We start from the raw sequence: 27180 nt of genomic DNA, 5'->3' as shown, positions 1-27180 counted from the left end.
GCTTGTGGATGGAATTGGGGAACCGGGTTATGTGTTAGGAAAGTGAGGTGTGGGATGTGGCAAGCTCCTCTTCATTCATCCACATGTGTTGGACGACAGCTCCCAGCATTCTGCTGGCTGGGGAAAGCGGTCTTGCCTTGCTCCTTCCCAGAACTAGTCCTCCTACAGCAGGAGGCCACGAGCTGGAAATGGAGAAGGGCAGTGTGCCCCAGCATCATTCCCCAAGGTTCCTGGAGCCGGCGGCACTCACCCATTTCGCCATCCAGGCGGCTGGGCGGGGAGGGGTTCTTGTGGTGGTCTTCGATGTGCTGGGTCATCTCCTCCCGGGAGGCTGTGGAGTAGGGGCACTGCATGCAGTTGTAGCGGCCCCGGGTGTGTTCCCACACAATGCGGCTGTTGGAGGAGTGGCCTGCAATGGGAGGGCAGGGACAGAAACTCACTGGGCTGGAGGCGGGTGGAGGGCTCACTCCTGTCCCCCGAGGCCGCCCTGCCCCTGGCCTCCAGACCCACCCAGCAGCAGTTTCAGCCTGGTCAGCCTTGCCATTTTCTTGATGGATCTGTAATAGTGCAATGACCTTTGCACATCTATTATTGCCAATCCTCACTTTTCCCTTGACAGGTCAAACTCTTCCAGACCAACATTAAATTACCAGGTGAGACTAGGGCCCGCTCTAGTTTGCACCCTGTCACTTAGACTACCTTTTCACTGCCATGACTACAGGCTGTTGCTGTTCCTTTTCCTCGCTGCTACCACCATTGTTTTGCTTGCCAGCCAGGGAGCCAACAGGCTGTGGCATCTGCTCCTCACCACTACCATTGTCTGGGCTGGAGAACAAGCAGTTTGCAATGGGGAAAAGGAGGAGCAACTCCAAGGGAGCTCTTGTCAATGGGATTTGGGCCCTCAGTAAGGGCCCAACCATTCCTACCTTTGGTGCCAGCTCTGTATAAGCCAGATCAGGGAGGAGTCCAGTTATTTTGCTAGCCTTGATTCCCCCCCCCCCCCTCAGCCACTCAGAACTTCCATTGCCCATCCTATTTGGTGGACAGCTCCATGAAGATGTCAACCCAGCGTGTGGTCACTGTGAAAAAGGCAAACTCCATCTTAGGCATAATTAGAAAAGGAATGGAGAATAAATCTGCAATATTCTACTGCCCCTATACAAATCTAGGGTGCGGCCACACTTGCAATACTATGTCCAGGTCTGGTCACCACACCTAAAAAAAGATAGTGTAGAGCTGGAAAAAGGGTGGTAAAAGGCAACTAAAATGAGCCAGGGGCTGGAGCATCTCCCCTATGAGGGACGGTGGAAACAGCTGGGATGCTTTAGCTTGGGGGGGAAAAAAGGAGGGTCAGGGGAGACATGATTGAGCTACAAAATTTTGCCTGGTGTGGAGAATGTGGAGAGGGAGACATTTTTCTCCCTCTCACAAAATACTAGAACCCAAGGGGGTCATCCTGTGAAGCTTATTTACAAATGATACGAAGAAAGTTAATTCTGATTCCCCAAACCATTAGGCTTTTTCCTTGAGGATCGGAAACCCACTCCTTCTATATCAGTATAAAATCTGTTTCTTTGGGTGAGTCCACACGATCACTAGGATTGCAGGAACGGGGGCATGCAATGGTTTCTTCATGCAGCCCCCCCCCACACACACACAAACAGAAGTCTGAGAGGAGATTGAGACCTGTCTCAAACGAACACTGGATTTGTTGCAGGTGCAATGAAACCGGAGGCGCACTGGGAAGTGCTCAGAAGGAGCATGGCATTGGCTCACCTTGGCTTTTCTTCCACACAGCGTTGGAGAGAGGGAGGCCTTGGGTTGGCAGGAATGGCCTGAGGCGGTTCTGGACTGCAGCCTGAGGTAAAGTGTAGGCCGTGGGGTGCATACAGGGCAAGAAGGGCCCTGCAACTGAAGGATGAGGCGGTCCGGAGAACCGCGCCAGGGAGGGGGGCCCAAACAGGGACTGCCCCAGCAGAGGGTATGGATGGGCCACTGAGGGTGGCAGCCCAGGTGCCAAGGGGCCGTGAAGGTTGGCTGGCAGTGCATCAGTGGCCAATGCAGCCTCTGTCAGGCCAGGGAGGATGGCTTCCTTCTTCATGTGCTGGATGACACTCTGGAGTTTCGGGAGCTCCTCCAGCAGTTTTCCTGGGGGCTCCTTTTCTGGGCTGGAGGTAGGTGTTAAGAGGGGCTTCTCTGTCGTCAGGGCTGGAGAAGAGCTGCTGGTGGTGGCTGTGTCAGAACAGCTGTGCAGGTGCTTGAAGAGGGAGCGGTGGGTCCGGAACTGTGACATGCAGTTCTCGCACCTGGAGAGGAGCACGGGGACAAAAACGGTTGGGGTAGGACAGACTGGGGGTGGGCGCTGGGCTTCCATGGAGACAGTTAAATCTGCCCACCCCTGAGTCCCAGAAAAAAAGTCAGGCCTTGCACCCCTCACCTCCACAGGCTGGGAATTCTACTTACTACAATAGTAAAACCCAACACTCCAGGAAAAAGGATCTGCCAAATTGATTGTGAGCAGACTTAATACGAAGGGCTGTGGCTTAGTGGCAGAGCCTTCACTTTGCATGCAAAAGGTCCCTGGTTCAGTACCTGGCAGCATCTTCAGGTGAGGCTAGCAAGGAATCCTGCCTGAAAGCCTGGAGAGCCACTGCTGCCAGTAGCATTGACAATACTGGGCTGGATGGACCAAAAGTAGAAGCCTACTTATGTTCCTGTTTCATTCAGCCCTTTATTCAGAACCATGAGGACTAGAATCTTGCTTTATTGTTAGGGAAGGGCCATGGCTGAATGGCAGAACACTTGCTTTGCAGGCAGATGATCCCCAGTTCAACCACTGGCAGCATCCCCAAGTAGGAAGGAGTAGGAAGGAATCCTGCCTGAAACCCTGGAGAGGGGCTGCTGCCAGTGAGCATTGACAATACTGGGTTAGATGGACCAGAGGTCTGATTCAGTGCAAGGCAGCTTCCAATGATCCTCTATAGATTTTGGCTGGGGGTGTGTGTGTGTGTGTGTGCCAAGTTACATATACTGCATTGCGTAAAGAACAACCACTCCATTTGTCATCAACCAAGGTCATGCACGCACAGAAAAGACATAATATGCAAGACATTCCTGGCTGTTAATTGCCATTGGATCTGTTTGTACTGGTTTGGAAACATGTTAAAACCATAATTAAATGAAGGAAAGAAACAACGTAACTAATTGGTAACCTTGTCTGGACTACTTGAACACTCATTCAGCCTCAAACAACACCAATCTATTAATTATTTGAAGAAGGAAACCAGCAACCAAGCAGGGAGTCTTACTTGAAGTAGCGGTTTGGCTTGTAATGTGCCTTCATGTGTCCCATCAGCCCTTGCATGTTGGGGAACGATTCCACACAGCCCAGGGTGGAGCAGAGGAAGGTCTTCCCTAAGAGAAGCAGTGGCAGTTCAATGGATTTGCCGCTTTGATTCGTAGATACAAGTTGCTTCCTCCTTCCCTCGGCCCTGATGCTTGACCCAAACCCCTCTGCACTCTGCGCTGGGCTGGTAAAAATTAGGCATGCGGGGCTGAGAGAATTCTTCCTCCTCCTCTCTCTCATCATACTAGAATTTACAATTGCCAAACAAATGTGACAAGGCGGTTGAGTCAGGACAGAAAAAAAAGGACTTCCATGCATGCATAATTTAATTAAATTATGAACACCTCACCACAAGATGTAAGAAAGCCCTGGGCGCCTTAAAATGGGAACTGAGCAGCTGTCAGGGAGTGGCTCTTCATTGTGTGGGTTAAATCAAGCCTCCACATTCAGGGGCAGTTGCTGGGACAGGCCTAGGGAGAGGCCAGTTGCTGCCACGCCTTGCTTAAGGCCTCCTGGAGTTATCTGGCTGGTCGCAGCAGGCTGAGGGCTCCACGGATCTCACCCTTTGTCAAATGGCCATGGAATCCTGGGTGACAAACTGCTTTTGCAAATAGGTTCTTTTATATTCTATCAAGGGTGGGCCACCATATGCAGCCCTGGGTTGCACATGTGTGCGTGTATATGTGCACAGTTCCCACCCACATCTCAGCATGCAGGGTGGGAGGGGGTGTAAGCCTCCTACTGAGCTGGGATTGCTGGGGTGTGGGGCAGAGACTGACGCCACTCCCACTCTCCAGCAACCCCCTCTGAGATCACAGTTTCCCCACCACCGATCCTGCCTGGGCTGGGATCACTAAGCCCTCATCCCGCACCCCAGGAAGCCCAACTGGGAGCACCTGTCCCTGCAGTTTGGCTGTGATCCAGGGCAAAGCGGGCGGGGCTCCCCAGGGCTTACAGGCCACACAGAGCAGCAAAGGGGCTCGTGGGTTGCCTCCCTCTGGTACGTGTGGCAGGTCTCAGATCTCAGTGGAAGAGGCCCTGCTTGGCATGCAGAAGGTCCACGGTTTGATCTCCGACAGCTTCTCCAGGTAGGACTGGGAAAGAATGTAGCCTGAAACAGTGCTGCTGCTGCTGGCCTGTGTTGGCAATACTGGGCAAGATGGACCAAGAGTCTGACTTGGTAGAATAAAGCTTAAGTTCCTGTTTAAAGCAGCCCCTTTATTCAGAACAATGAGGACTAGAATCACAGTTTTAGTAGAAGGGCTAGGAAGGAATCCTGGCTGAACCCGCAGAGAGCCGCTGCTGCCAGTCAGTGCCGACAACACTGGGCTAGATGGACCCAGGGTCTGACTCAGTAGACAGCAGTGTTTGAGATTCCTGCATCTGGAAGTGCCAGAGAAGCAAGGGAGGTGGTAGACAACCCCTGCTACATACCACACAGAGAGACTGGCGGAAGACACACTTACCCTCCAGGGACTGCGTGGGTTGGTAGTGTACGCGCATGTGGTCCAGCAGCTCCTTCATGCTGTTGCAGGCCAACCGGCACCCATCTCCTGAGCACTGGTAACGCTTCCCTGGAAGGAGGACGAGACAGAGCAGGGGCGATACTGCGCTCTCTCCAAACAAGAGAGTGAGAGCCAACGGCAGTCTCACCTCTGCTGCGGACTAGCTTGGCTGGTCTCTTCAGGTGCAATCCTGTGCACGTTTACACAGGAAAAAAGTCCTCCAGCTCCTTAGCTGGGGCATGCTGGAAGCTGCAGGACTTCTTCCTGTATAAACATGCATAGGATTGTGCCTTTAAGCACGTTCTTCTCTTCCAGACTTAATTTTCCCAGCATCTCTAAAATGGGAACAAGGGAGATTGGCCCCAAGATGGGTGGGAGCTTTTAAAAGAGGAAATTCTCAAGGCACAATTACAAACCATTCCAACCAGAAAAAAGGCAGAAGGCAACAGAAGAAGCCAGTGTGGCTTCCCAAAAAGCTTAGAGATGACCTGAAAACAAAAAAGGACACACATGGGAAGTGGAAGGAAGGCCAAGCAACAAAGAAAGAGTCCAGGCAGGTAGCACAGAATTGCAGGGATGGTGTCAGGAAGGCTAAAGCTGAGAACGAGCTGAGGTTAGTGAGGGAGGCTAGAAGCAACAAAAAGGCTTTCTTCAGCTACGTGCGTAGTAAAAGGCAGAGGAAAGAAATGGTGGTTCAGCTATTAAACAAGGATGGCAAAACGATAACAGATGGCAAGGAAAAGGCAGAGGTGCTCAATTCCTACTTTGGCTCAGTCTTCTCCCAAAAGAGGGTCTATGACCCCCCTGGCAAAGGCGAAGTGCAGGCTGAAGGGGCAGGATTGCGGCTTGAGATAGATAGGCATGTGGTCAAGGAACACGTAACTACTTTGAATGAGCTCAAATCTCCAGGGCCAGATGAACTGCACCCTAGAGTAATAAAGGAACTGGCAGAAGAACTCTCAGAACCGCTGTCTATTCTCTTTGAGAAATCCTGGAGGACAGGAGAAGTGCCAGAGGACTGGAGGAGGGCTAATGTGGTCCCTATCTTCAAAATGGGTAAAAAGGAGGAACCTGGGAACTACAGACCAGTCAGTGTGACATCAATCCCTGGGAAAATTCTGGAGCAGATGATAAAGGAATCCATCTGGAAGCACCTGGAAAACAATGCTGGGATTCCTCGAAGCCAACATGGCTTTGTCAAGAAAAAGTCCTGCCAGACGAATCTGATCTCATTTTTTGATCAAGTCACCTCCGTTGTGGCCTGTGGGAATGCTGTGGACATCATATACCTCGACTTGAGCAAAGCTTTGGACAAAGTGCCCCATGATATCCTGATGAGCAAACGAGCTCCAAGTGGGCTAGAGGAAACAACGATCCGGTGGATCCACAGTTGGCTACAGAATCGGACTCAAAGAGTGCTTCTGAATGGGACCTTCTCAAACCAGGGAGAGGTAACGAGCGGGCTACCGCAGGGCTCAGTCCTGGGCCCAGCGCTCTTCAACAGTTTTATTAATGACTTGGAGGAGGAGGTGCAGGGAATGCTGATCCAATTTGCAGATAACACAGAATTGGGCAGGATAGCTAATACCATGGAAGACAGAAACAAAATTCAAAGTGATCTGGATAGGCTGGAGGGCTGGGCAGAAAACAACAGAATGACATTTAATAGAGATAAATGCCAAGTTCTGCACCTAGGAAAAAGAAACCAAATGCACAGTTACAAGATGGGGGATACATGGCTCAACCACACTACAAGCGAGAAAGATCTTGGAACTGTTGTCGATCACAATCTGAATATGAGCCAACCATGTGATGTGGCTGCACAAAAGGCCAATGCTATTTCAGGCTTCATTCATAAAAGCATAGCTTCCGAATGCTGGGAAGTCCTAGTCCCCCTCTACTCAGCAGTGTTTGGCCTCATCTGGAGTACTGTGTCCAGTTCTGGGCACCACACTTTAAGAAGGATGCAGACAAACTGGAGAGGGTCCAGAGGAGGGCAACACAGATGATCAGGGGACTGGAAACAAAGCCCTATGAGGAGAGACGGAAAGAACTGGGCCTGTTTAGCCTTGAGAATAGAAGACTGAGGGGAGATGGGATAGCGCTCTTCAAGGACTTGAAAGGTTGTCACGGACAGGAAGGCCAGCATCTCCTCTAGATCATCCCGGAGTGCAGGACACGGAATAATGGGCTGAAGTGACAGGAAGGCAGATTCCAGCTGAACATCAGGAAAAACGTCCTGACTGCTAGAGCAATACGACAATGGAACCAATTACCTGGGGAGGCGGTGGGCTCTCCCACACTGGAGGCGTTCAAGACGAGGCTGGACAGCCACCTGCCAGGGATGCTCTGACTTGGATTCCTGCACTGAGCAGGGGGTTGGACTCGATGGCCTTGTAGGCCCCTTCCAACCCTACTATTCTATGATTCTATGATTCATTCCTCAGCCAGCATGGCAATTGTAGGACTTTTTCTGTCTCAACAGGCATATGATTGTGCTCTTCGTTGGGTAATAGTTTGGTTAAAGCTATCATGCACTATCATGCACATTTACCAAGGCAGAAAGCCAGGCTGAAATTAGTATATGTGCATAGGATCAAACTGCTTCACTTGCAGGTTCGACTAGTTCAACATAGCAGGACTGGTGGGTGTTTTATCCTGGCAGGGCTGGCTTGGGAATTCCTGAGCGTTTCTACCTCCCCTGACACCTAAGGGCTCCTGCAGTTGTCTTTTATTTATTTATTTATTCATTCATTCATTCATTTCATTTCTATACCGCCCAATAGCCGAAGCTCTCTGGGCGGTTCACAAAAATTAAATTCAAACAACACACAATAAAACAATTTAAAATATACAGAACATTAAAACCACAATATAACAATACAACCACAATAAAACCTAGCAGCAGTGCAGGAGTTTAAAATACAGATTTAAAACAGCAAAGATAAAAATTTAGAAAGCTAGAATGCTAAAACGCCTGGGAAAATAAAAAGGTCTTCACCTGGCGCCGAAAGCAATACAATGTAGGCGCCAGGCGAACCTCACTAGGGAGCTCATTCCAGAGCCGGGGTGCCACAGCAGAAAAAGCCCTCCTCCTAGTAGCCACCCGCCTCACTTCCTTTGGCAGGGGCTCACGGAGAAGGGCCGCTGATGATGATCTTAAGGTCCAGGCAGGCACATATGGGAGGAGGGGATCCTTCAGGTAACCTGGCCCCAAGCCGTTAAGGGCTTTGAATGTTAAGACCAGCACTTTGAATGGGGGCTGGAAATGGACTGGCAGCCAGTGCAGCAGGAAAAGGAGTGGCGTAATATGAGCTCGCAGGCCAGTCCCTGTTAACAATCTTGCTGCCCTATTTTGGACCAGCTGAAGTTTCCGGACCGTTTTCAAAGGCAGCCCCACGTATAACGCATTGCAGTAATCCAGACGAGAAGTTATCAAAGCATGGATAACTGTAGCTAGGCTCTCTCTGTCCAGAGAAGGGCGTAGTTGGTATACCAGCCTAAGCTGATAAAAAGTGCTCCGTGCCACTGAGTTCACCTCAGTGTCTGCCTGCTGGATTGCCATTGGACATGAAAGCAGGGGTTGTATTCCTCTTGTATCCCTGCTGGAGATGTGGAGGCCCGGAAAAAAAACAGAAAAATTCTTGAAAAGTATTCAACTTTTCACTGGCCACTGGCCTCCCCAGTGCTGTCGGAGGGACTGACAGGAACCCATCCCCGAAACTTGATCCTGAAGCGTCATGTGAATGCTGATGCAGGGAGAACAATGATTTTAAAAGCAGGATTAACTGAGGCTGCAGTCCTAGACACACTTGCCTGGGAATAAGTCCCAATGAATTCAGTGGGACTTCTGAGTAGACATGTGCAAGGATGTGCTGTAAGCCACTCAGTTCTGCAAGGTTACATGATTACACACTCAGGAGTGGTAAAAACCACTCTCTTCCCCCCACCCCACCCCACAATCACCTAAAAATGTCTGTTCCAAGAAAAGACAGAGACTGGTGGCGGCAGAGTTTTGGCCTCCAGTTTACCTGGGGTTGGTCTGCGCTTCGTAAGATGCAGGTCCTGGGTTCGAATCCCGCCACCTCCACTCAGCGGTGGCTGGGATTGGCTGCCCAAAAGCCCTGGAGTGTTAGAACCTGGGGAGAGAAAAGCAAAGTGAAACAAGAAATGTGTGTTTCTTAAGATTGGGATTGGAAAACCCGGATGCTTTCAAGATGGGGTTGGTTAACGTTGAAGGATGCCTCTGTCGTGTCCGACTGGGAGTGAACCAGGATGCAAGTTTGGTTCTCCCCCTGAGTCTACTCTTGGGGTTTGTTTTCCTCTGGGGTATCATTAATTACAGCCTCCCGCAACCGGGTGCATTGCAGATGTGCTGGACTGCAACTCCCATCATGCCTCAGCCAGCAGAGTTGCCCAACCCTGCCCTATGTGCCGTGAGGGTGCAACCTCAAATGCTCCCTTGAGGCTGCCGAATATGTCTAGCCATGATTATTCCAGACTACGTCTCAGCTGGCCCACAAAAGTAAGGGAGAGGGAACCTTCTTTGGAGGAAATAAGGGGATCCTCCAGAAAAGTCTCTTAAGAGCTGGCAATTCCCTTGATAAAGACCTGTGTTGAAACGCAGTGGGACTTCAACTGGTGAAGCTGTTCCTTTTTTAAATTTTGCTTTCCAGCCTTAACAGCTGCTTTTTCTGATCGCTCTTGGTACTGATCCTATCATATGCCCCAGAGCCTTTTTCTATGTGGAGAGTTCCTTGCCAAACTGCTGTTTGCAAAACGCTGAAACTTTCTGAAGCCTTCAGTCCTCAGGATGATTCTCCAAGCCTCTCATTTGCAGCTGTTTTTTTTTTAATCATTTGAATGTCAAAAGTTAGGGTCTTAGATATATGTAATTACAATGACCACCTTGCATGCTTCGAGCGAAATGGAAAGGCAAGACACAAATGTGTACTTATTTATTCTAAGATTCTAGTCCTCACCAGTGTCTTGGCCAGGCAGGTGGCATTTAGCCATTTGCAGCTGCTTTTTTATCATTTGAATGTCAAAAGTTAGATTCTGACATATCCGGTTGGAGCCATGGCGTCCGGCAGTGACTTGCGGAGTTCCACAGGTTGCTTATCTCAAACAGCTGGGAAAAGGTTGAGAAACCTTTTTATCTTCCCCTGGAATTAAAAGGGGAAGCTTACAGTACCATCCGGATGAAATCTTGGAAGAACAGCTGCTTCTGCGTAGAAACAGAGGGCTGAAATCTAAGAATAGACGCCGGAGTGTCATCTACTGAACGCTGTGTGAAACTCCTAAGCAATTAGGAGACACAAGGACAAACGGCTCCAAATAGCATTTCTGAATTTAAACTACCAGCAGTATCTGAGGAGCTGTAATTAAATCTGCGTGCTTGTTTTTTGGGTTCTGCAATCGTGCTTGCTTGTTGTGCTTTGGAAAGTGGAGGATGGCAGTACCAAAGGAAAAAAAGGAAAGGCTTGAGAACACCACCTACCCCCCCAATTGCTCCCCCGACAAAGTTTTCTAGAAATGCCGGAGATTAAGAGGAGTTGCTTGCTTTGATAGAAACTATGTCTTCTCAGCTATCAGTGCAGTCAAAGAAGCTTGAAACAATTCAGGACTCAATCACTGCCCTTCAGGGGGTTGTGGATTTAATTAATATCTCTTTTCAAAAGATGGAAGCGAAGATTAATGCTCGCAAAGATCGGGTTACTGCTCATGAAACGGCCATGGAAGTGTCTCACAACGTTTTGTCTGCTCCAGTCTCTCAACTGGAGGCCTTCACATGCAGAGCAAATCTACGCATCCTTGGTATTAAAGACGTGGCTACTGATATAGGCTTGGCGGAATTTATGGATAAACTTTTGCGTGAGCTATTTGCTTTAGCATCTGATTTCTTACTTGATATTGAGCATGCATATCGTGTTCCTGGTTCAAGGTGTGGCACTAAAGAGACTTCTGGGACTGTTATTGTTCAATTTTCACGAGTCTCCACAAATGGACATGAAAGCAGGGGTTGTATTCCTCTTGTATCCCTGCTGGAGATGTGGAGGCCCGGAAAAAACCAGAAAAATCCTTGAAAAGTGTTTTTTTCCAAAGACCGTTTTTGTGTCCCCCCCACCCCCGGAAAAATTTAACAGCTTTGGATTGTGAAATATTTTATTTTAGCATATAAGACAGAGTATTTATATATTGTTACCCAGCCTTTACTCGCCCAAAACGATTTCTAAAAATGAAGTAATAAGAACACTTTTGTCCAAAAATTAGATGTAAAATGTCTGGAAAATAATGAAGCCATGGAGAGAAATATTGTCTTAATCCTCTCTGTAAGATTCCTAGCATAGTTATTTCTTTCATTCCTTCTTTAAAATATTGATCTAAAGAATATTTTACTGCTAAGACATTTATGCTCAGTTTCCTAGCATGTGAGTAGAGTCACCATTGTGCATTGTAGACAGTAAATGTGCATGCTTGACAGTTCGGGTTTTCTTCTATAGAGTCCTGTGTTTCTGATGCTGTAGTTGTCATTTAATGTAGTTCTAATCTATTCAGACAATAATTACAAATTTACTAACTGAGTTTACTTTAAGCAGTTTTAAAATATAATGATAAATTTATGAGCAAACTCAAGTCATACATAAGATAACTTTGGGAACAGAAAGGCAGCTTTATGTTCTGGAGGGAGCAATCCCATGGCCGCTAGTGAGCAGCTAGACGGCCATAGGATATGTGGGTTTCCGAGAACCGACCTTCTGTGCTCACAACGGCCTCGCAGTCTGCACTTGGAAGAGGAGCGTGGAGTGGCCAAAATGGGGCATTCCGGGGCAGGTGGAATGTGTCATCCTATGTGTCATCTGGCAGCCTCCTCCCCTGCTCCGCCTTCCCGTGGCTAGACAGCCAAAATCGGCTGTCTAGCCACAAATGCAGGGCAGAAGACGTGCGGAGGGAACAATCCCCTCCGTGCTTCTCCTGCCCTGCATTGGATAGGCGGTTGCCTCCAAGTTCAGAGGCAGCTGCCTGTCCCCATAGGATTGTGCCCTAAACCAGCCCTCCCCAACCCAGTGCCCAATTCCAGTCTTCTTCCTCTGTGTCCTCATCAATATCGCTTTCCCATATCTGCTTTATGGTTACATTCCCCCTTATCTCCTGCTTTATCAGAATTTTATACATTTGGGGTATTCTATCTTTATCTCCTAACTAATAAGTATCTACAGTTTTTCCCCATGCTGTTAAATCTCTTGTACTTTGCCTTCTTAGCCTTCTAATTCTTACAAATTTACTGATTTGCATCCATACTAACCGTGACATTCTCTACTTTGTACATGATTATTCCATACTTCTTGTGTTATAGGATTCTGCTGTTCATAAAGATTTCTCATTTGAGTCGATCTTATTTCTTTCAACTTATTTTTCCCCACTGCTTTCCCTTTTATAGCAAACTCTGAGCACGCCCAAATCGATACGAATGGAGAAACTCCCGGCATTAGTTTCTCTTTCCTGAAACTAAAAAAATAAGTATTGCTTCTTTTTCCAAAATGTCCAGTTTTCCCAAAAATGACGGAGAAAAAGCAGTTTTTTTCCATGGCCTCAAACATTTCCAGAAATTTTACATCTCTAGTCCCTGCTGCTAGTGATGTGTTGTTGTTGTTGTTTTTTCAAAGCACAGAGGCTTCTCACATACCAAAACATGGCTGCTAAGAGTACAGAAAATTAGTCCAAACTGTGAAGATTAAAAACCTTGGGTATGCCAGTGGTCATGTAGACTTACCCAAACGCCCCTTGGAAGGGAAAGAAAAGGATTGGAGCCAGGCCTGGGGGTTGGCATTGTCACAGGAATATTGGGTGGTCTGCCTTCAAGCATCTTCGTTGTGCCAAACCCATACGTTTCACAGATCATATCTACGGGTCTGTTTGCACATAACACAGCAGCAAACTGAGTTAACAAGCCAAGCTCCCCAAAATATGCTTTGGGGGTTGTGCTGCATTTGACTGTGTTGGATTTTAAATCCCATAATCCCCCAGCCTGCAGGTTGTACTAGGGAGACATGAGGGGAAAGCGGGATCATTTTACCAGCCTTGTTGAAAGCCTTCGTTTTTCCTCTTCCCTCCCCATTCCTTTTTCCGTGTGTGTGTGTGTGTGTGTGTTCTTTTTCAGACTGTATGCCTGTAGGCAGGAACTGCCTTGTTTTTTCATTCTGTGTAAGCTATTCTTGGAGCCTTTTTGGCTCTGGAGTGAGATAAATAATACTTTAAACAAATAATAAAGGAAACTGAAATGGGGGGGGGGGGCAACCCTGTGCGTTCAATCCATCTGCTAGGGCAGCTTCAGCAAGCCCACATTTTCAACTCAAAATTATAATGTTCTTTGGTTTGAACAAAGGATATATATACTTCCAACTGCAGCTGAACACCATATGCAGCCATTACAAAAATTGCAGCTTGACTCTCCTTTGCTCACACTTTTAGACTGTAAATATGTCCTGCATAAATATCCTTTGTTTAAATGGTAGAAAGTTCCTTAAATCAGGCAAGTCCTGTGGGTGGGTTTGGCTGCCCTCTGGATTTTTCTTCCTGGTATGAGCCAACACCTGCTGGCTTGCTGGGGGCGGGGGCTTTTTTCCTGCCTGGGGCAAAAGAGGCTGAGATGGTGGAAGAAGGAAATGAAAGCAGGAGGAAAGAGGAGCAATCTAATATATTCAGTCCTTCTTAGGCAACTAAAGTATGCCTATTTTTTCAGGTATAAAATATTCTAACATTTGGACAAGGATGATATGTTAGATAAATAGAGGTCTATAGATAAGTGTATGCCTACCCAGATACAGAACTTTACAAAAACACCAGTCTTTTGCACCTTAAAGACATTTATGGTGCAATCCTATGCAAGTTTAGACAGAAAAAATGCCTACCACTCCTAGCATGCCCTAGCCAGCATGGTTGGCTGGGGCATGCTGGGAGTCATAAGCCTTTTTTATTTCCTAAACATGCATAAGATTGTGCCCTTATTCTGGCATCAGCTCTCGAGGACTATAGCCCATACATGGAGTGTTAGGGAGTTTCAGGTTTTATATAGAGGCACACACACACACACACACACACACACACACACACACACAGAGGATAAAGGCTGTTTTAAAAAAATCACACTACATGCATTAATGGGCTTTCCTAGTATTCTTGGCAACAACTGCATTGTGAATAACCACCATTCATAATGTGATTGTCACTTTCTGCATATGATTTCCATCTGACCCCACTGTTTACAATTCCCGCCCTGCCATCCCCAATATATACTGTATATAAATAAACCTGAAACTCTCCAGAATACTCCTATGCATCTGATAAAAGTGGGCTATAGTCCATGAAAGCTGGAGCCAGAATAAAATTGTTAGGGTGCAATCCTATTCATGTTTACATAGGGGAAAAAAAGTCCTACATCTCCCAGGATTCTCCAGCCAGCATTGTCAGCTGGGGCACGCTGGGAATCATAGGACTTTTTTTGTCTAAACACGCATGGTTTCAGAAGGCTCTTCGGGCGCAATCCTATGCATGTTTAGACAGAAAAAGGCCCTACAAATGCTGCGAGTTGTAGGGCTTTTTCCTGTCTAAACATGCATAGGATTGCAGCTTTAGGGTGCAATCCTATGCATTGCAAAAGTAGGCCTGGCTAGGCCTTGTAAGTAGTTTGGTTCAGGCAAAGTGCCTGATGGGATTGAGTGTGTGTGCGTGCGTGACCATGAGAAGGTAGTTATAATTTGCTCATAAGCCAGAAATTCCCATCTACCTAAGCAACTCATCCCTAAAGATAAGAAGGCCGCTGTGCTGATAAGACTGTGCTGAGTACTAACTTGTTTCTGAGCATGCGTAAGTAGTGAAGGAGGGGTATCCGCATCACTCTAAACCATGCCCCTTTTCCAAAAGTGACAGGTGCCCCGCCCCCTTTTGAGACCAAAAGTCCCGTTCTAGCTGGAAGTCCCACCTATGCGATCAGCTGCGTTTGTATAATTTGAATGTCAAATGTTAGATTCTTACATATATATAATTACAGTGACCACCTTGCACGCTTCGAGCGAGATGGAAAGGCAAGATACAAATCTGTATTTATTTCTAAGATTCTAGTCCACACTGGTGTCTGAGCCAAACAGGTGGCATTTAGCCATTTGCAGCTGCTTTTTTATCATTTGAATGTGGAATGTTAGATTCATAGATATAATTCAAATGACTCCCTTGCACACTTCGAGTGAGATGGAAAGGCAAGATACAGATGTGTATTGATTTATTCTAACATTCTAGTCCTCACCAGCGTCTGAGCCAGGCAGGTGGCATTTAGCCTTTTGCAGTCCTGCTTTTCTTTGCCCGTTGTGCTCGTCCATCATTCCTTCCACACCGAGGAGTGCAAATCCCACCGTCCCTGTCTCCAGCTAGGCAACCGTGGAAGGAGGGTACGACCCTAGCCCACCACAGTGGCAACTGCTCCATCTCTCCCCACCACCCGTCAACCCATCCGTCCTTGTCTCGGTGCTTCCCAGCCGCCCAAACCCTCCTTACCACCCCAGGAGGACGTGGGAGAGGTCACCGGCAGCAGGGCTTCCTCCTTCTCCACTTTGCTCCTGATCCGGGTGGGTGAAGCCCTGAGGTCCTGGTACGGAAGCGGTGCGGCGATAAGTGCAGGCAGGGATGGGACTGTGGGGGGTGCCTTCTCCTAGCACGGTGGGGGAAGAGCGAGAAAGAAACTCCGGTCAGGCAAGGGAGAGAGTGGAACAGTGCTTGGCGTTCGGCCTCAGTTTCCCCTCCCCGTAAAATAGGTGCATTCAGAACATGCTGCCAAAAACGATTCGGCACCCCTCTGATCTCCTCGGTGGCCAAACCTCTGCTGGCCATCTCTTATCTATAGACTACTGCAGCCTTCGGTCCGGTCCACCTTGCTCTGCTCACATCTGCTGCCAAAATGAGTCACCTCACGGTTCTGACCCTGCTGTGCCCCTCCTGAAATCCCTCCACCGGCTGCTCCCAAATTATTATTATTTATTACATTTATATCCTGCCTTTTTCCTCTTTAAGGAACCCAAGGCGGCGTACATAATCCTCCTCCTCCTCCCTTTTATCCTCACAACAACAACCCTGTGAGGTAGGTTGGGCTGAGAGTCTGTGACTGGCCCAAAGTCACCCAGGGAGCTTCCGTGGCCGAGTGGGGACTAGAACCCGGATCTCCCGGCTCCTAGTCCAGCACTCTCGCCACTACACCACGCTGGCTCTCCTGCCCCACACACACACGTACATGCCTAGGCTCCCTGATCTTACCTCCCTGCCCAAACCGTTGCTCCTCCAGCTCTACCACCCTCGCCACCTGAAGGTCTCCTGTACCCCCAAACACTCTGCCCCTTCCTTTATCTGCTTTGCTGCCCTGGATGCCTAGAACTGCCTCCCAGAACATAGGCATGATTCCACCTCTCCTACTGCCTTCAATTCCCTCCTCGAAATCCACCTTTCCCAGGAAGCCTGTGGCTCTGCCTTCCTGGTTCCCATACCCTCCTGCAGCCTCCCTCAACTTGGGGCCCTCCAGATGTGTGGGACTACAGCCAGCAGTGCCCTTCCACCACCCCTGCCGAAAGATGACTTTTCCTCTTCCCTCCTCATCCTTATTCCCTTGCATGTCGTGACTTGTCTTTTTAGATCGTGCGCCTGCAGGTAGAGGGCGGTCTGGTTTTACTGGCCATGTGTACAAGCTACTCTGGGTAGCCTTTTTAGCTGAGGAGCTGGGTAAAAAAATATACGAACGAACAATAAAGAAAAGATTCTCATGGATACCCTTCCTTCTGAACCTGGAGGTTGCTGTTGCGATCGTGGTTAAGAACTTCAAAGACCCCAGCTGCTTCATCAGACTAACAAAGGCCCAGCTGCTACCCCAGTATCCTGTTTCCAGCAGTGGCCAGCTTTGAACATGGTGGTGCCACTTAGCTATTGCTGCTAAGGGTGATTGATTTGGCTTAGCTTCTATTAACGCAGAAGGGTGCTCTAACATGTGTCTGAATGCCGCTCAAAGGGCAAATCTCTCCAAGTGGAACCGCTACCCCAGTCCTGGAAAAGGCTTGCCACTGCCTGTGGGGAGTGTGCAAAGCAGAGTACGCCCCAACTCCCTGTCTAGCGAGCCAGGCAGGGCAGGGGGAGCAATGCCTGCATGTCCCCCCTTGCACATAAACATAGGGTCATAAGCAGAGAGAGGAGAAGAGGCGAGTCTCCATCTCCCGTATTTGACTGGATGTTGATTGATTTGGGGAGGAGAGAATTCTCCACTACAACCTTACCCAACCTGGTGTCCTCCCGCTGTGTCAGACTGCAACTCCCATCAGCCCAGCCAGCATGGCACAATGACTGGGGATGGTGGATGCTGTAGTCCAACAAATCTGGCTGGGGCCAGGTTGGGAAATGTTCCAAGTCATAGAATCATAGAACAGTAGGGTTGGGAGGGGCCTACAAGACCATCGAGTCCAACCCCTGTCCAAGCATGTTTGCAAACATTTGGTGTCGCATTTTCCCCAATTTTGATTTATGCATGCGCGGAGTCATGATTCTTTGGGTTGGATGATGTTGGGGGACAGTTTTTCAGGGGGTGTGCTGGGCATTGGTACCCTTGTGGATGAAGTCCAGGACCCCCAAAATGACCACCCAGAGAGCAGCAATTGCAGACCCAAACTCCGTTCTATTCCTGTCGAGTCACGAGGGTGCTATGATTTACATGAGCGTAGGATGCAACCTGCAAGAGTGATATTCTTTTCTTAAAACAGGTCAGCAAAGTTTTGTTGTTCTGACATCAGGCATGCAGAAGCTGTTTTAAAGCGTGGCGTAGCAGTTGGAGGAGAGGGGAGAGAGAAACGTTAGTTGTCCAGTTTTATTTATTTATTTCATTTCTATACCGCCCAATAGCCGGAGCTCTCTGGGTGGTTCACAAAAATTAAAACCAAAGAGCACACAATAAAACAATACAAAATATATAAAACGTTAAAACCACAGTAAACAATACAACCAGAATAAAACCAGAATAAAACCTAGCAGCAATGCAGGGATTTAAAATACAGATTTAAAACAGCAAAGCTAAAAGTCTAAAGAGCTAAAATGTTAAAATGCCTGGGAAAATAAAAAGGTCTTCACCTGGCGCCGGAAAGAATACAATGTAGGTGCCACGCGAACCTCACTAGGGAGTTCATTCACAACTGAATGAATACCTGTAGCTACCTAAAAGCGTCCCCCCCAGGCCATGAAGTCCACAACTGGACTATTTTTTTTTAAAAAAAAATTAAATTCTTTGTCTTGCAACACACACTTCCATACCGGTGGGACTCCGTTGTTAACCTCCAGTGAACAGAGGACACAGCACAGGCTGTCCCAGTACCATCAGAAAGCTAGACACAAAAAGGGGAACAGAGGCCACGGAAGGACAAGGCTCTGCGGTGGTGGTGACCTGCAAGGCCTGTGCCGTGTTTGTTTCCGCGCCCGAGGCCAGCATGGCACACACGCGCAACAGGTGCAGTTGATCACGCTGCTGGAAGAGAAAGGAAGGGGACCGGAGCGGCGACTGCCGACCCTGCGGGGAATAAGGGAAGACGAAGAGCTCTTGGACAGAGCGGTGGACCTGCGGCAGCAAAGCAAAGAGCAGAAGCCAGAAGAGCAACAGCAAGCTGAGGCACAAGAGGAAGGCGCTGAGGCGAGGAAAAATGCCGCGAGGATACTCCTTGGGAAAGGGGGACCGTTAGGAGCAGAAGAGCTAGACGCCGCTCGGCGGCAGTGGAGGCAGTGGAGCTGTGGAGCCGGTCCCAGGTACTTGGGGGTGAGACTGGGGGGCAGCCTGCGGAGGAAGAAGTGCGGGGGACCCCGCAGGAGCGCGAGCAAGAGGCTGAAGGTCAGCCAAGCAGAGGCCCTGAAACCCAGGCCTACGACAACAGGAAGAGAAGAGGGGGAGGAGGGGGAGACTCCTTGCCGCGTGGGATCGAGACCCAAGTATGTCGCGACGACCCGTGGACTCGCCAGGCACTCTGCCTCCCGGGAGGACGGATTAGAGACGCGACTGAAGGGCTGCCTGCGCTCATAAAGCCCACTGACAGGTGTCCCTTTCTTCTCATCCATGCGGGAACAAATGATACCGCCAAGCGGAGCGAGGAAGAAACCACGCCAGACTCTGAAGCTCAGGAACTTTGGGGCCCAGAGAGTTTTCGCATCCATCCTCCCGGTAGTTAGAAGAGGGACAGAGAGGGAAAGGAAATACTCCGGGTGAATGACTGGCTACGAAGGTGGTGCCGGCGCGAGAGATTTGGATTCTGGGACCACGGGCTACACTTCCTGGAAGATGGGCTGTTGGCTAGGGACGGGTTGCGCCTCACAAGCGCTGGGAAGAATGTGCTTGGCCACAGCACGAAGAACGTCATCAGGAGGGCTTTAAACTGAATCCTGCGGGGGAGGGAGACGTAAAGTTGGGGGTAACAGTGGACGTAGGCGCATGCACCGCAACGGAGAGAGCAGCTCCGATAGCGGCCAACAATAGTCTTCAGACACATGTAGGAAGAAAGCCAGACCATGAAGCACACGGTCTTCGATGTCTATACACTAATGCCCAGAGTGTGGGAAACGAGCAGAACAAACTTGAACTCTTAACCCAGGAGGGAAATTACAACTTGATAGGTGGAACTGAGACTCGGTGGGATGACTCTCATGACTGGAATACAGCAACTGAAGGATATAACTTGCTCAAAAAGAACAGGAGGAACAGAAAGGGGGGTGGGGTGGCACTGCATGTGAAAAATACATATCTCTGCACAGAAATACAGGAGGAGGAGCTTGGTAGCCCCATCGAGAGCATCTGGATAAAAATAAATGGAGCAAAGAATAAAAGGAACCTGGTGGTCGGAGTCTACTCCTGGCCACCCAGTCAAGGAGAAGACGAGGCTGAAACTTTTGAAAAGCAAATAGTCAGTGTGTCAAGGAAGCATGATGTAGTAGTAATGGGGGACTTCAATTTCCCTGATACTTGTTCGGAGACAAATTCTGCAAAACATGGCCCCTCCAGGAAATTCCTGACTTGTGTGGCGGATAACTTCCTCCTACAGAAAGTAGAGGAAGGAACCAGAGAATCAGCTATCCCTGACTTGATCCTAACCAACAGAGATGACTTAGTGGGTAAAGTAGCAGTTACAGGAACTCTGGGGGAAAGCGACCATGTTGTACTTGAGTTCTTGGTTCTAAGGGAAGCAAAAGCCGAGTGTAGCCAAATGTGTACCCTGGATTCTAGGAAAGCTGATTTTAATTCACTCAGAACAATGATCAGTAAGGTCCCATGGCCAGCGACTCTAATGAGAAAAGGAGTCCAAGACGGGTGGGAGCTTTTAAAAAAGGAAATTCTCAAGGCACAATTACAAACCATTCCAACCAGAAAAAAGGCAGAAGGCAACAGAAGAAGCCAGCGTGGCTTCCCAAAAAACTTAGAGATGACCTGAAAACAAAAAAGGACACATATAGGAAGTGGAAGGAAGGCCAAGCAACAAAGGAAGAGTCCAGGCAGGTAGCACAGAATTGTGGGGATGGCGTCAGAAAGGCTAAAGCTGAGAACGAGCTGAGGTTAGCGAGGGAGGCTAAAAGCAACAAAAAGGCTTCCTTCAGCAATATGCAAAGTAAAAGACAGAGGAAAGAAATGGTGGTTCAGCTATTAAATAAGGATGGCAAAATGATAACAGATGACAAGGAAAAGGCAGAGGTGCTCAATTCCTACTTTGGCTCAGTCTTCTCCCGAAAGAGGGTCTATGACCCCCCTGGCAAAGGCGAAGTGCAGGCTGAAGGGGCAGGATTGCAGCTTGAGATTGATAGGCATATGGTCAAGGAACACCTAATTACTTTGAATGAGCTCAAATCTCCAGGGCCAGATGAACTGCACCCTAGAGTAATAAAGGAACTGTCAGAAGAACTCTCAGAACCGCTGTCTATTCTCTTTGAGAAATCCTGGAGGACAGGAGAAGTGCCAGAGGACTGGAGGAGGGCTAACGTTGTCCCTATCTTCAAAAAGGGTGAAAGGGAGGAGCCTGGGAACTACAGACCAGTCAGTCTGACATCACTCCCTGGGAAAATTCTGGAGCAGATTCTAAAGCAATCCATCTGTAAGCACCTGGAAAACAATGCCGTGATTCCTCGAAGCCAACTTGGATTTGTCAAGAACAAGTCCTGCCAGACAAATCTGATCTCATTTTTTGATCAAGTCACCTCCCTTGTGGACCGTGGGAATGCTGTGGACATCATATACCTCGACTTCAGCAAGGACAAAGTGCCCCATGATCTCCTGATGAGCAAACGAGCTCCAAGTGGGCTAGGTGGAACAACGATCCGGTGGATCCACTGTTGGCTACAGAATCAGACTCAAAGGGTGCTTCTGAATGGGACCTTCTCAAACTGGGGAGAGGCAGTGAACGGGAAACCGCAGGGCTCAGTCCTGGGCCCAGTGCTCTTCAACCTTTTTATTAATGACTGGGAGGAGGAGGTGCAGGGAATGCTGATCAAATTTGCAGATGACACCAAATTGGGCAGGATAGCTAATACCCTGGAAGACAGAAACAAAATTCCCCCAGGGAAGGAGCCTGGGGGAAGGAGGACCAGCGAGCAGCTGCACCAGGTGGATCCCGAGCCTGCTTCTGCCCCCGCCAAACAGGTACTTAAGGCGGGGCTGCCAGAGGCAGTGCCTCAGCGTCACACTTGGAGTCGCATGGAACAGGACCTGAAGACCCACCTGCCTCTCCAGAGACACCAGCAGCCACAGATACCAGCAGCAAATAGCAGCAGCAGAGGGCAGCAGCTTTAAAGACCAGGGAGAAAGGGGCAAACGTGGACTTTATCTGCTCCTTCTTAGCTGCTGTTCTCTTTCATCTCTTTTATCTTTTATTTTATACTGTTGAACATTTTATACCCTAACATTTTAATATGTGCCTGGGAGGACTACTGGGCAACTCAGGGGGTGGGGGAGGTGCCACCATAACTGTGGTCACGGGCAGGGGGAGGTATGGCGCTGGGGGATCAACAGGCCAGCTGAGGAGAAGAGGGGCTGGACACCTTACAGCTGTCCCCTCTTCTGGTTCTTCCCCCAACCAGATGGCTCCTGGCAGCCTTACCAGTCTGCCCTCGGGTCTGGTGGTGCTGCTGCTGAATGCCAGGTCGGCCCAAAATAAGACCTCCCTCATCCGTGATTTGATTGTGGATGAGGGGGCCGACCTGGTATGTATTACTGAGACCTGGGTGGGGGAACTGGGAGGGGTCACTCTCTCCCAGCTGTGCCCTCCCGGGTACTCGGTGCAGCACCAACACCGACTGGAGGGTCGGGCAGGGGGGGTTGCTGTGGTCTATAGGAATTCAATCTCCCTCTCCAGGCTTCCTGCTCATTCGAGTGCAGATCTTGAGTGTTTGTACCTTGTGTTGGGTACCCGGGACAGATTAGGGATTCTGTTGGTGTACTGCCCACCCCGCTGCCCATCAGACTCCCTGCCTGAGCTGACGGAAGTGGTCTCGGACTTGGTGTTGAGGACCCCCAGGATGATGGTCCTGGGGGATCTCAACTTCCATGCCAAGGCTGCTGTATCTGGGGCGGCTCAGGACTTCATGGCCGCCATGACAACCATGGGGCTGTCCCAACATGTCATCGGCCCAACGCATGTAAAAGGACACACGCTTGATCTGGTTTCCTCGACTGGGCAGGAGGATGGTGACCTGAAAGTGGAGGAATTAACATCCGTCCCTTTGTCATGGTGAGATCACTTCCTGCTGAGGTTTAGACTCCTGGCGGCCTTCCCCCTCCGCAAGGGTGGGGGACCTATTAAAACGGTCCACCCCGGAGGCTGATGGACTCTGATGGATTCCAGAGGGCTCTGGGGGGTTTCCTGCTGGTATGGCTGGTGCTCCTGCCAAAGCCCAGGTCACTCCGTGGAATGCAGAAATGACTCGGGCGGTTGACACGATCGCGCCCAAGCACCCTCTCCCTCTGAGCAGAGCCCAGCCAGCTCCTTGGTATACACTTGGGCTGAGGGCAATGAAGCAAGAGGGCAGACGGCTAGAATGCAGGTGGAGGAAAACTCGTGCAGAGTCTGACCAAACACAGGTAAGAGCCCACTATCGAGCCTGCTCTGTGGCGGTGAGAGTGGCAAAGAGGCAGTTCTTTCCCACCAGCATTGCATCTTCTCAGTGTCGTCCACCGAACTTTTCCGAGTGGTTTGCGGCCTGTTACATTCTGGGCCAGGGAGAGAGACGGTGGAACCCTCGGTGGCACGCTGTGACGAGTTTGCGCGGCACTTTGAGGATAAAGTCGCTCAGATTCGTCATGAATTGGACACCACCATTAATGCAGTTCCGTTGGCAGAGGCGTTCAGAGCACCGTCTGGTCCAGTTTTATTGGATGAGTTTCAGTTACTGAGGCCTGAGGATGCGGACAAGGTGCTTGGCCAAGTCCGATCGACCACTTGTGTGCTTGACCCTTGCCCTTCATGGCTTATTAAATCAAACAAGGAGGGGATGTCTGGCTGGGTCCAGGAGGTTGTAAATTCCTCCTTGAGAGAGGGAGTGGTGCCTGCCGCTTTAAAAGAGGCGGTAGTCAGGCCACTCCTGAAAAAGCCTAACCTGGACCCAGAGGATGTTAACAATTATAGGCCAGTGGCCAACATCCCCTTCCTGGGCAAGGTGCTTGAGCGGGTGGTTGCGGGACAGCTCCAGGCACTCTTGAATGAAACGGATTATCTAGATCCATTTCAATCGGGCTTCAGGCCTGGTTTTGGAGAGGAAACTGCCTTGGTTGCCCTGTGGGATGACCTCTGCTGGGAGAGGGACCCTGTTGATTCTTCTGGACCTCTCAGCGGCTTTCGATACCATCGACCATGGTATCCTTCTGGATAGGTTGTCTGGGTTAGGAGTTGGAGGCACTGCACTACAGTGGTTCCGCTCCTACTTGGATGGCCGATTCCAGAAGGTGGTGCTGGGGGATTATTGCTCTGTGCCATAGCAATTGTGCCATGGGGTCCCACAGGGCTCTATTTTATCCCCCATGCTGTTTAACATCTACATGAAACCTCTGGGGGAGGTTATCCAGAGGTGTGGGCTGAGGTGCCATCAATATGCAGATGACACCCAGCTCTACCTCTCTTTCTCATCAAACCCAGGTGAGGCAGTGGCTGTTCTGAATCAGTGCCTGGGCATGGTAACGGACTGGTTGAGGGCCAATAAACTGAAACTCAATCCAGACAAGACGGAGGTGCTGTTAGTGGGTGGTTCGTCTGCCCGGCTAGGTGATGTTCAACCTGTTCTGGAGGGGGTTGCACTCCCCCTAAAGGATCAGGTTCGTAGTTTGGGGGTGCTCCTGGACCCAGAACTGTCACTTGAGGCACAGGTGAACTCAGTGGCACGGAGCACTTTCTATCAGTTTAGGCTTGTATACCAACTGCGCCCTTCTTTGGACAGAGAGAGCCTAGCGACAGTTATCCACGCTCTGATAACTTCTCGTCTGGATTACTGCAATGCGTTATACGTGGGGCTGCCTTTGAAAACGGTCCGGAAACTTCAGCTGGTCCAAAATAGGGCAGCAAGATTGTTAACAGGGACTGGCCTGCGAGCTCATATTACGCCAGTACTTTTCCAGCTGCACTGGCTGGCAGTCCATTTCCGGGCCCAATTCAAAGTGCTGGTGTTAACATTCAAAGCCCTTAACGGCTGGGGGCCAGGTTACCTGAAGGATGGCCTCCTCCCATATGTGCCTGCCCGGACCTTAAGATCATCGTCAGCGGCCCTTCTCCATGAGCCCCTGCCACATACCATTTATCGGACTGAGAGGAGGGCTTTTTCTGCTGTGGCACCCCAGCTCTGGAATGAGCTCCCTGGTGAGGTTCGCCTGGCACCTACATTGTATTCCTTTCGGCGCCAGGTGAAGACCTTTTTATTTTCCCAGGCATTTTAGTATTTTAGCTTTCTAAACTTTTAGCTTTGCTGTTTTAAATCTGTATTTTAAACTCCTGCACCGCTGCTAGGTTTTATTGTGGTTGTATTGTTATATTGTGGTTTTAATGTTCTATATATTTTAAATTGTTTTATTGTGTGCTGTTTGGTTTTAATTTTTGTGAACTGCCCAGAGAGCTTCGGCTATTGGGCGGTATAGAAATAAATAAATAAATAAATAAATATTCAAAGTGATCTTGATAGGCTGGAGCGCTGGGCAGAAAGCAACAGAATGACATTTAATAGTGTCAAGGGCTCCTTGGAGGCCTCTCTCAGTCTACTCCAGTAGCCAAGTCCAGACACAGACAAAGGGATTCTTTTCAATGCTTTATTCCCCTTTTACAACTTAACTCTACTGTTAGCAACTAGATATGAGCAGCAGAGTACCTATGCCCTCAGTTGGAACAGTTGGTCCCCGTTTGAAAGGGAATCACTGACAGACCCTGAATTTATGGGCTAGGGAGAGTCCCTCCCCTTTTCCCTTGGATCCTCTGGGCACAACCGTTGTTTGTGCGCCAACCAGGCACTACACCTCCTTTCCACACTCTCCATTTGGCACCGCTCTCTGTGTTGGCCCTGTTGGCCCTGGGAAAGAGGAGCACGCTCCTCTCCCAGGAGCGACTCCTCTTCCTCAGAATCAGAACTACTCTGGGATTCTATGGGCTCAGTGTCCACCCTGACAAATAGGGATAAATGCCGAGTTTTGCACCCAGGAAAAAGAAACCAAATGCACAGTTACAAGATGGGGGATACGTGGCTCAACAACACTACAAGGAAGAAAGATCTTGGAATTGTTGTCTAACACAAGCTGAATATGAGCCAACCATGTGATGTGGCTGCACAAAAGGCAAATGCTACTTTGGGCTGCATTCATAGAAGCATAGCTTCTGAATCCTGGGAAGTACTAGTTCCCCTCTACTCAGCACTGGTTAGGCCTCATCTGGAGTACTGTGTCCAGTTCTGGGTGCTGCACTTTAAGAAGGATGCAGACAAACTGGAGTGATCTGGGCCCTCCAGATGTGGGTGATCTGGGCCCTCCAGATGTTGGTGGGCTGCAATTCCCATCATCCCCAGGCACCAGAGCCAAAGGTACGGGGGCGGTAGAAGCTGCCTAGCTCTGGTCTAGGGCCACCCCCACCTCACCCCCATCCCCACCCATACACGGACCCCACCCCAAAATTATTGCAGCGAAATGTTCTCCATCACCTTCTGTACCGGGCCAGGAAACCTTTAAAGTTTTCTAGGGTGACTGTTTAAAATGCAGCTAAGCCCGGGACAAAGTAGCTCAGCTTTCCCCAACCTGGAGCCCTCCAGAGGTTTGGGACTACAACTCCCACCCTTCCTGACCCTTGGCCATGCTGGCTGGAGCTAATGGGCACTGAAGTGGAGGGCACCAGGTTGGGGAAGGGTGGATGAGCTGGTTGGGTGACCAGACCCCCGCTGGTCTCTTTCAAACATTCATCTTACGCCAGGCCTTCGTCAGTTTCTCCAGCAAAAGCTGGTCAATTTCAAACTCGCTCGGTGAACATGTGAAAAGGCGAAAATTGGCTTGCGTTTATCTCTAAATCTTTGAGGACAAGAGAACAGAGAGAAAACTAATGGAAGAAAGAGACCCTGAAAGGGCGGGGCTGATTGTAACGGATCCCCCTCCCCTACATAAACACTCGCCCTCCCTCCAGGTTTGCAAACATCCACGTACCATTTATCGGACCGAAATCCTCCCAGGGCTTCGCGTGGGTGTGTTTTGCTGCTTTTGCGACAACCACAACCAAACGTATGCAGCGTTTGCTCTTCTCCTCCTGCGGATCCCGGGGCGGCAGCGGCAGCGGCAGCAGCATCAAAGGCAGGAAAGACGTTGTTACATTGTAGCCATTTTAACGCGGTAGCAGCTGTCGCGAGATCGGAAGTGGGATGGGGGGAGGAGGAAGGGAGGGGTCAGGGTTTTGCACAGGGAAGAAAGGAGGGGAGGGGGGAGACCTGGAGGGCTCCCCCCAGGGGCGCAAGAGGGAGAGCAAAGCGAAGGCAGGAAGCGAGCAAGGCCAAGCCAGCCAGCAGAAGGGAGACATAAGTTGATTTTGCAGCAAGAATATTTGCGGGGTCCTTCGTTGGGCTGTTATAAATACACTTGGTTCAAACATTACAAAGTAGTGTTAGTCTTGCTTAGCAGCACCCCTTTCTTTCTTTCTTTCTTTCTTTCTTTCTCTTTCTTTCTTTCTTTCTTTCTTTCTTTCTTTCTGCAGTTTTTGGGAAACCTAGACCAGAGCTAGGCAGCTTCTACTGCCCCGTACCTTTGGCTCTGGTGCCTGGGGATGATGGGAATTGCAG

At 49.5% G+C, this 27180-nt stretch overlaps 1 protein-coding gene across 1 annotated transcript; it reads right to left on the bottom strand.

Annotated features, from left to right (window-relative positions):
• Window positions 1-71: 71 nt before the first annotated feature.
• On the bottom strand, window positions 72-26744 carry LOC146333961 (zinc finger protein 414-like). The gene is made up of 7 exons (XM_084825317.1): window positions 26555-26744; window positions 15431-15556; window positions 8883-8990; window positions 4813-4920; window positions 3309-3414; window positions 1777-2306; window positions 72-409 (listed from the first exon to the last, which is right to left on the bottom strand). Exons 1-7 carry the CDS (start codon window positions 26691-26693, stop codon window positions 72-74), a joined length of 1455 nt encoding a protein of 484 aa, XP_084681443.1. The 5' UTR covers window positions 26694-26744.
• Window positions 26745-27180: the final 436 nt, after the last annotated feature.

Source organism: Heloderma suspectum, chromosome W, assembly GCF_057233095.1.
Source record: "Heloderma suspectum isolate Gila_16-S chromosome W, 16-S_ref, whole genome shotgun sequence".
Classification (NCBI taxonomy): domain Eukaryota; kingdom Metazoa; phylum Chordata; class Lepidosauria; order Squamata; family Helodermatidae; genus Heloderma; species Heloderma suspectum.
The sequence above is the reverse complement of the archived record's forward strand: the minus strand, read 5'-3'. Positions and strand labels throughout refer to the sequence as shown.

Excerpts from the sequence above, each read along its gene's own strand:
- LOC146333961 (XM_084825317.1), bottom strand. The coding sequence starts at position 26,693 with ATGCTGCTGCCGCTGCCGCTGCCGCCCCGGGATCCGCAGGAGGAGAAG. Across the intron at positions 8,991-15,430 it reads AGGAGGAAGCCCTGCTGCCG|GTTCTAACACTCCAGGGCTT; the intron begins GTGACCTCTCCC and ends TTCTCTCCCCAG. Across the intron at positions 4,921-8,882 it reads GAAGCGCAGACCAACCCCAG|GGAAGCGTTACCAGTGCTCA; the intron begins GTAAACTGGAGG and ends TCCTCCTTCCAG.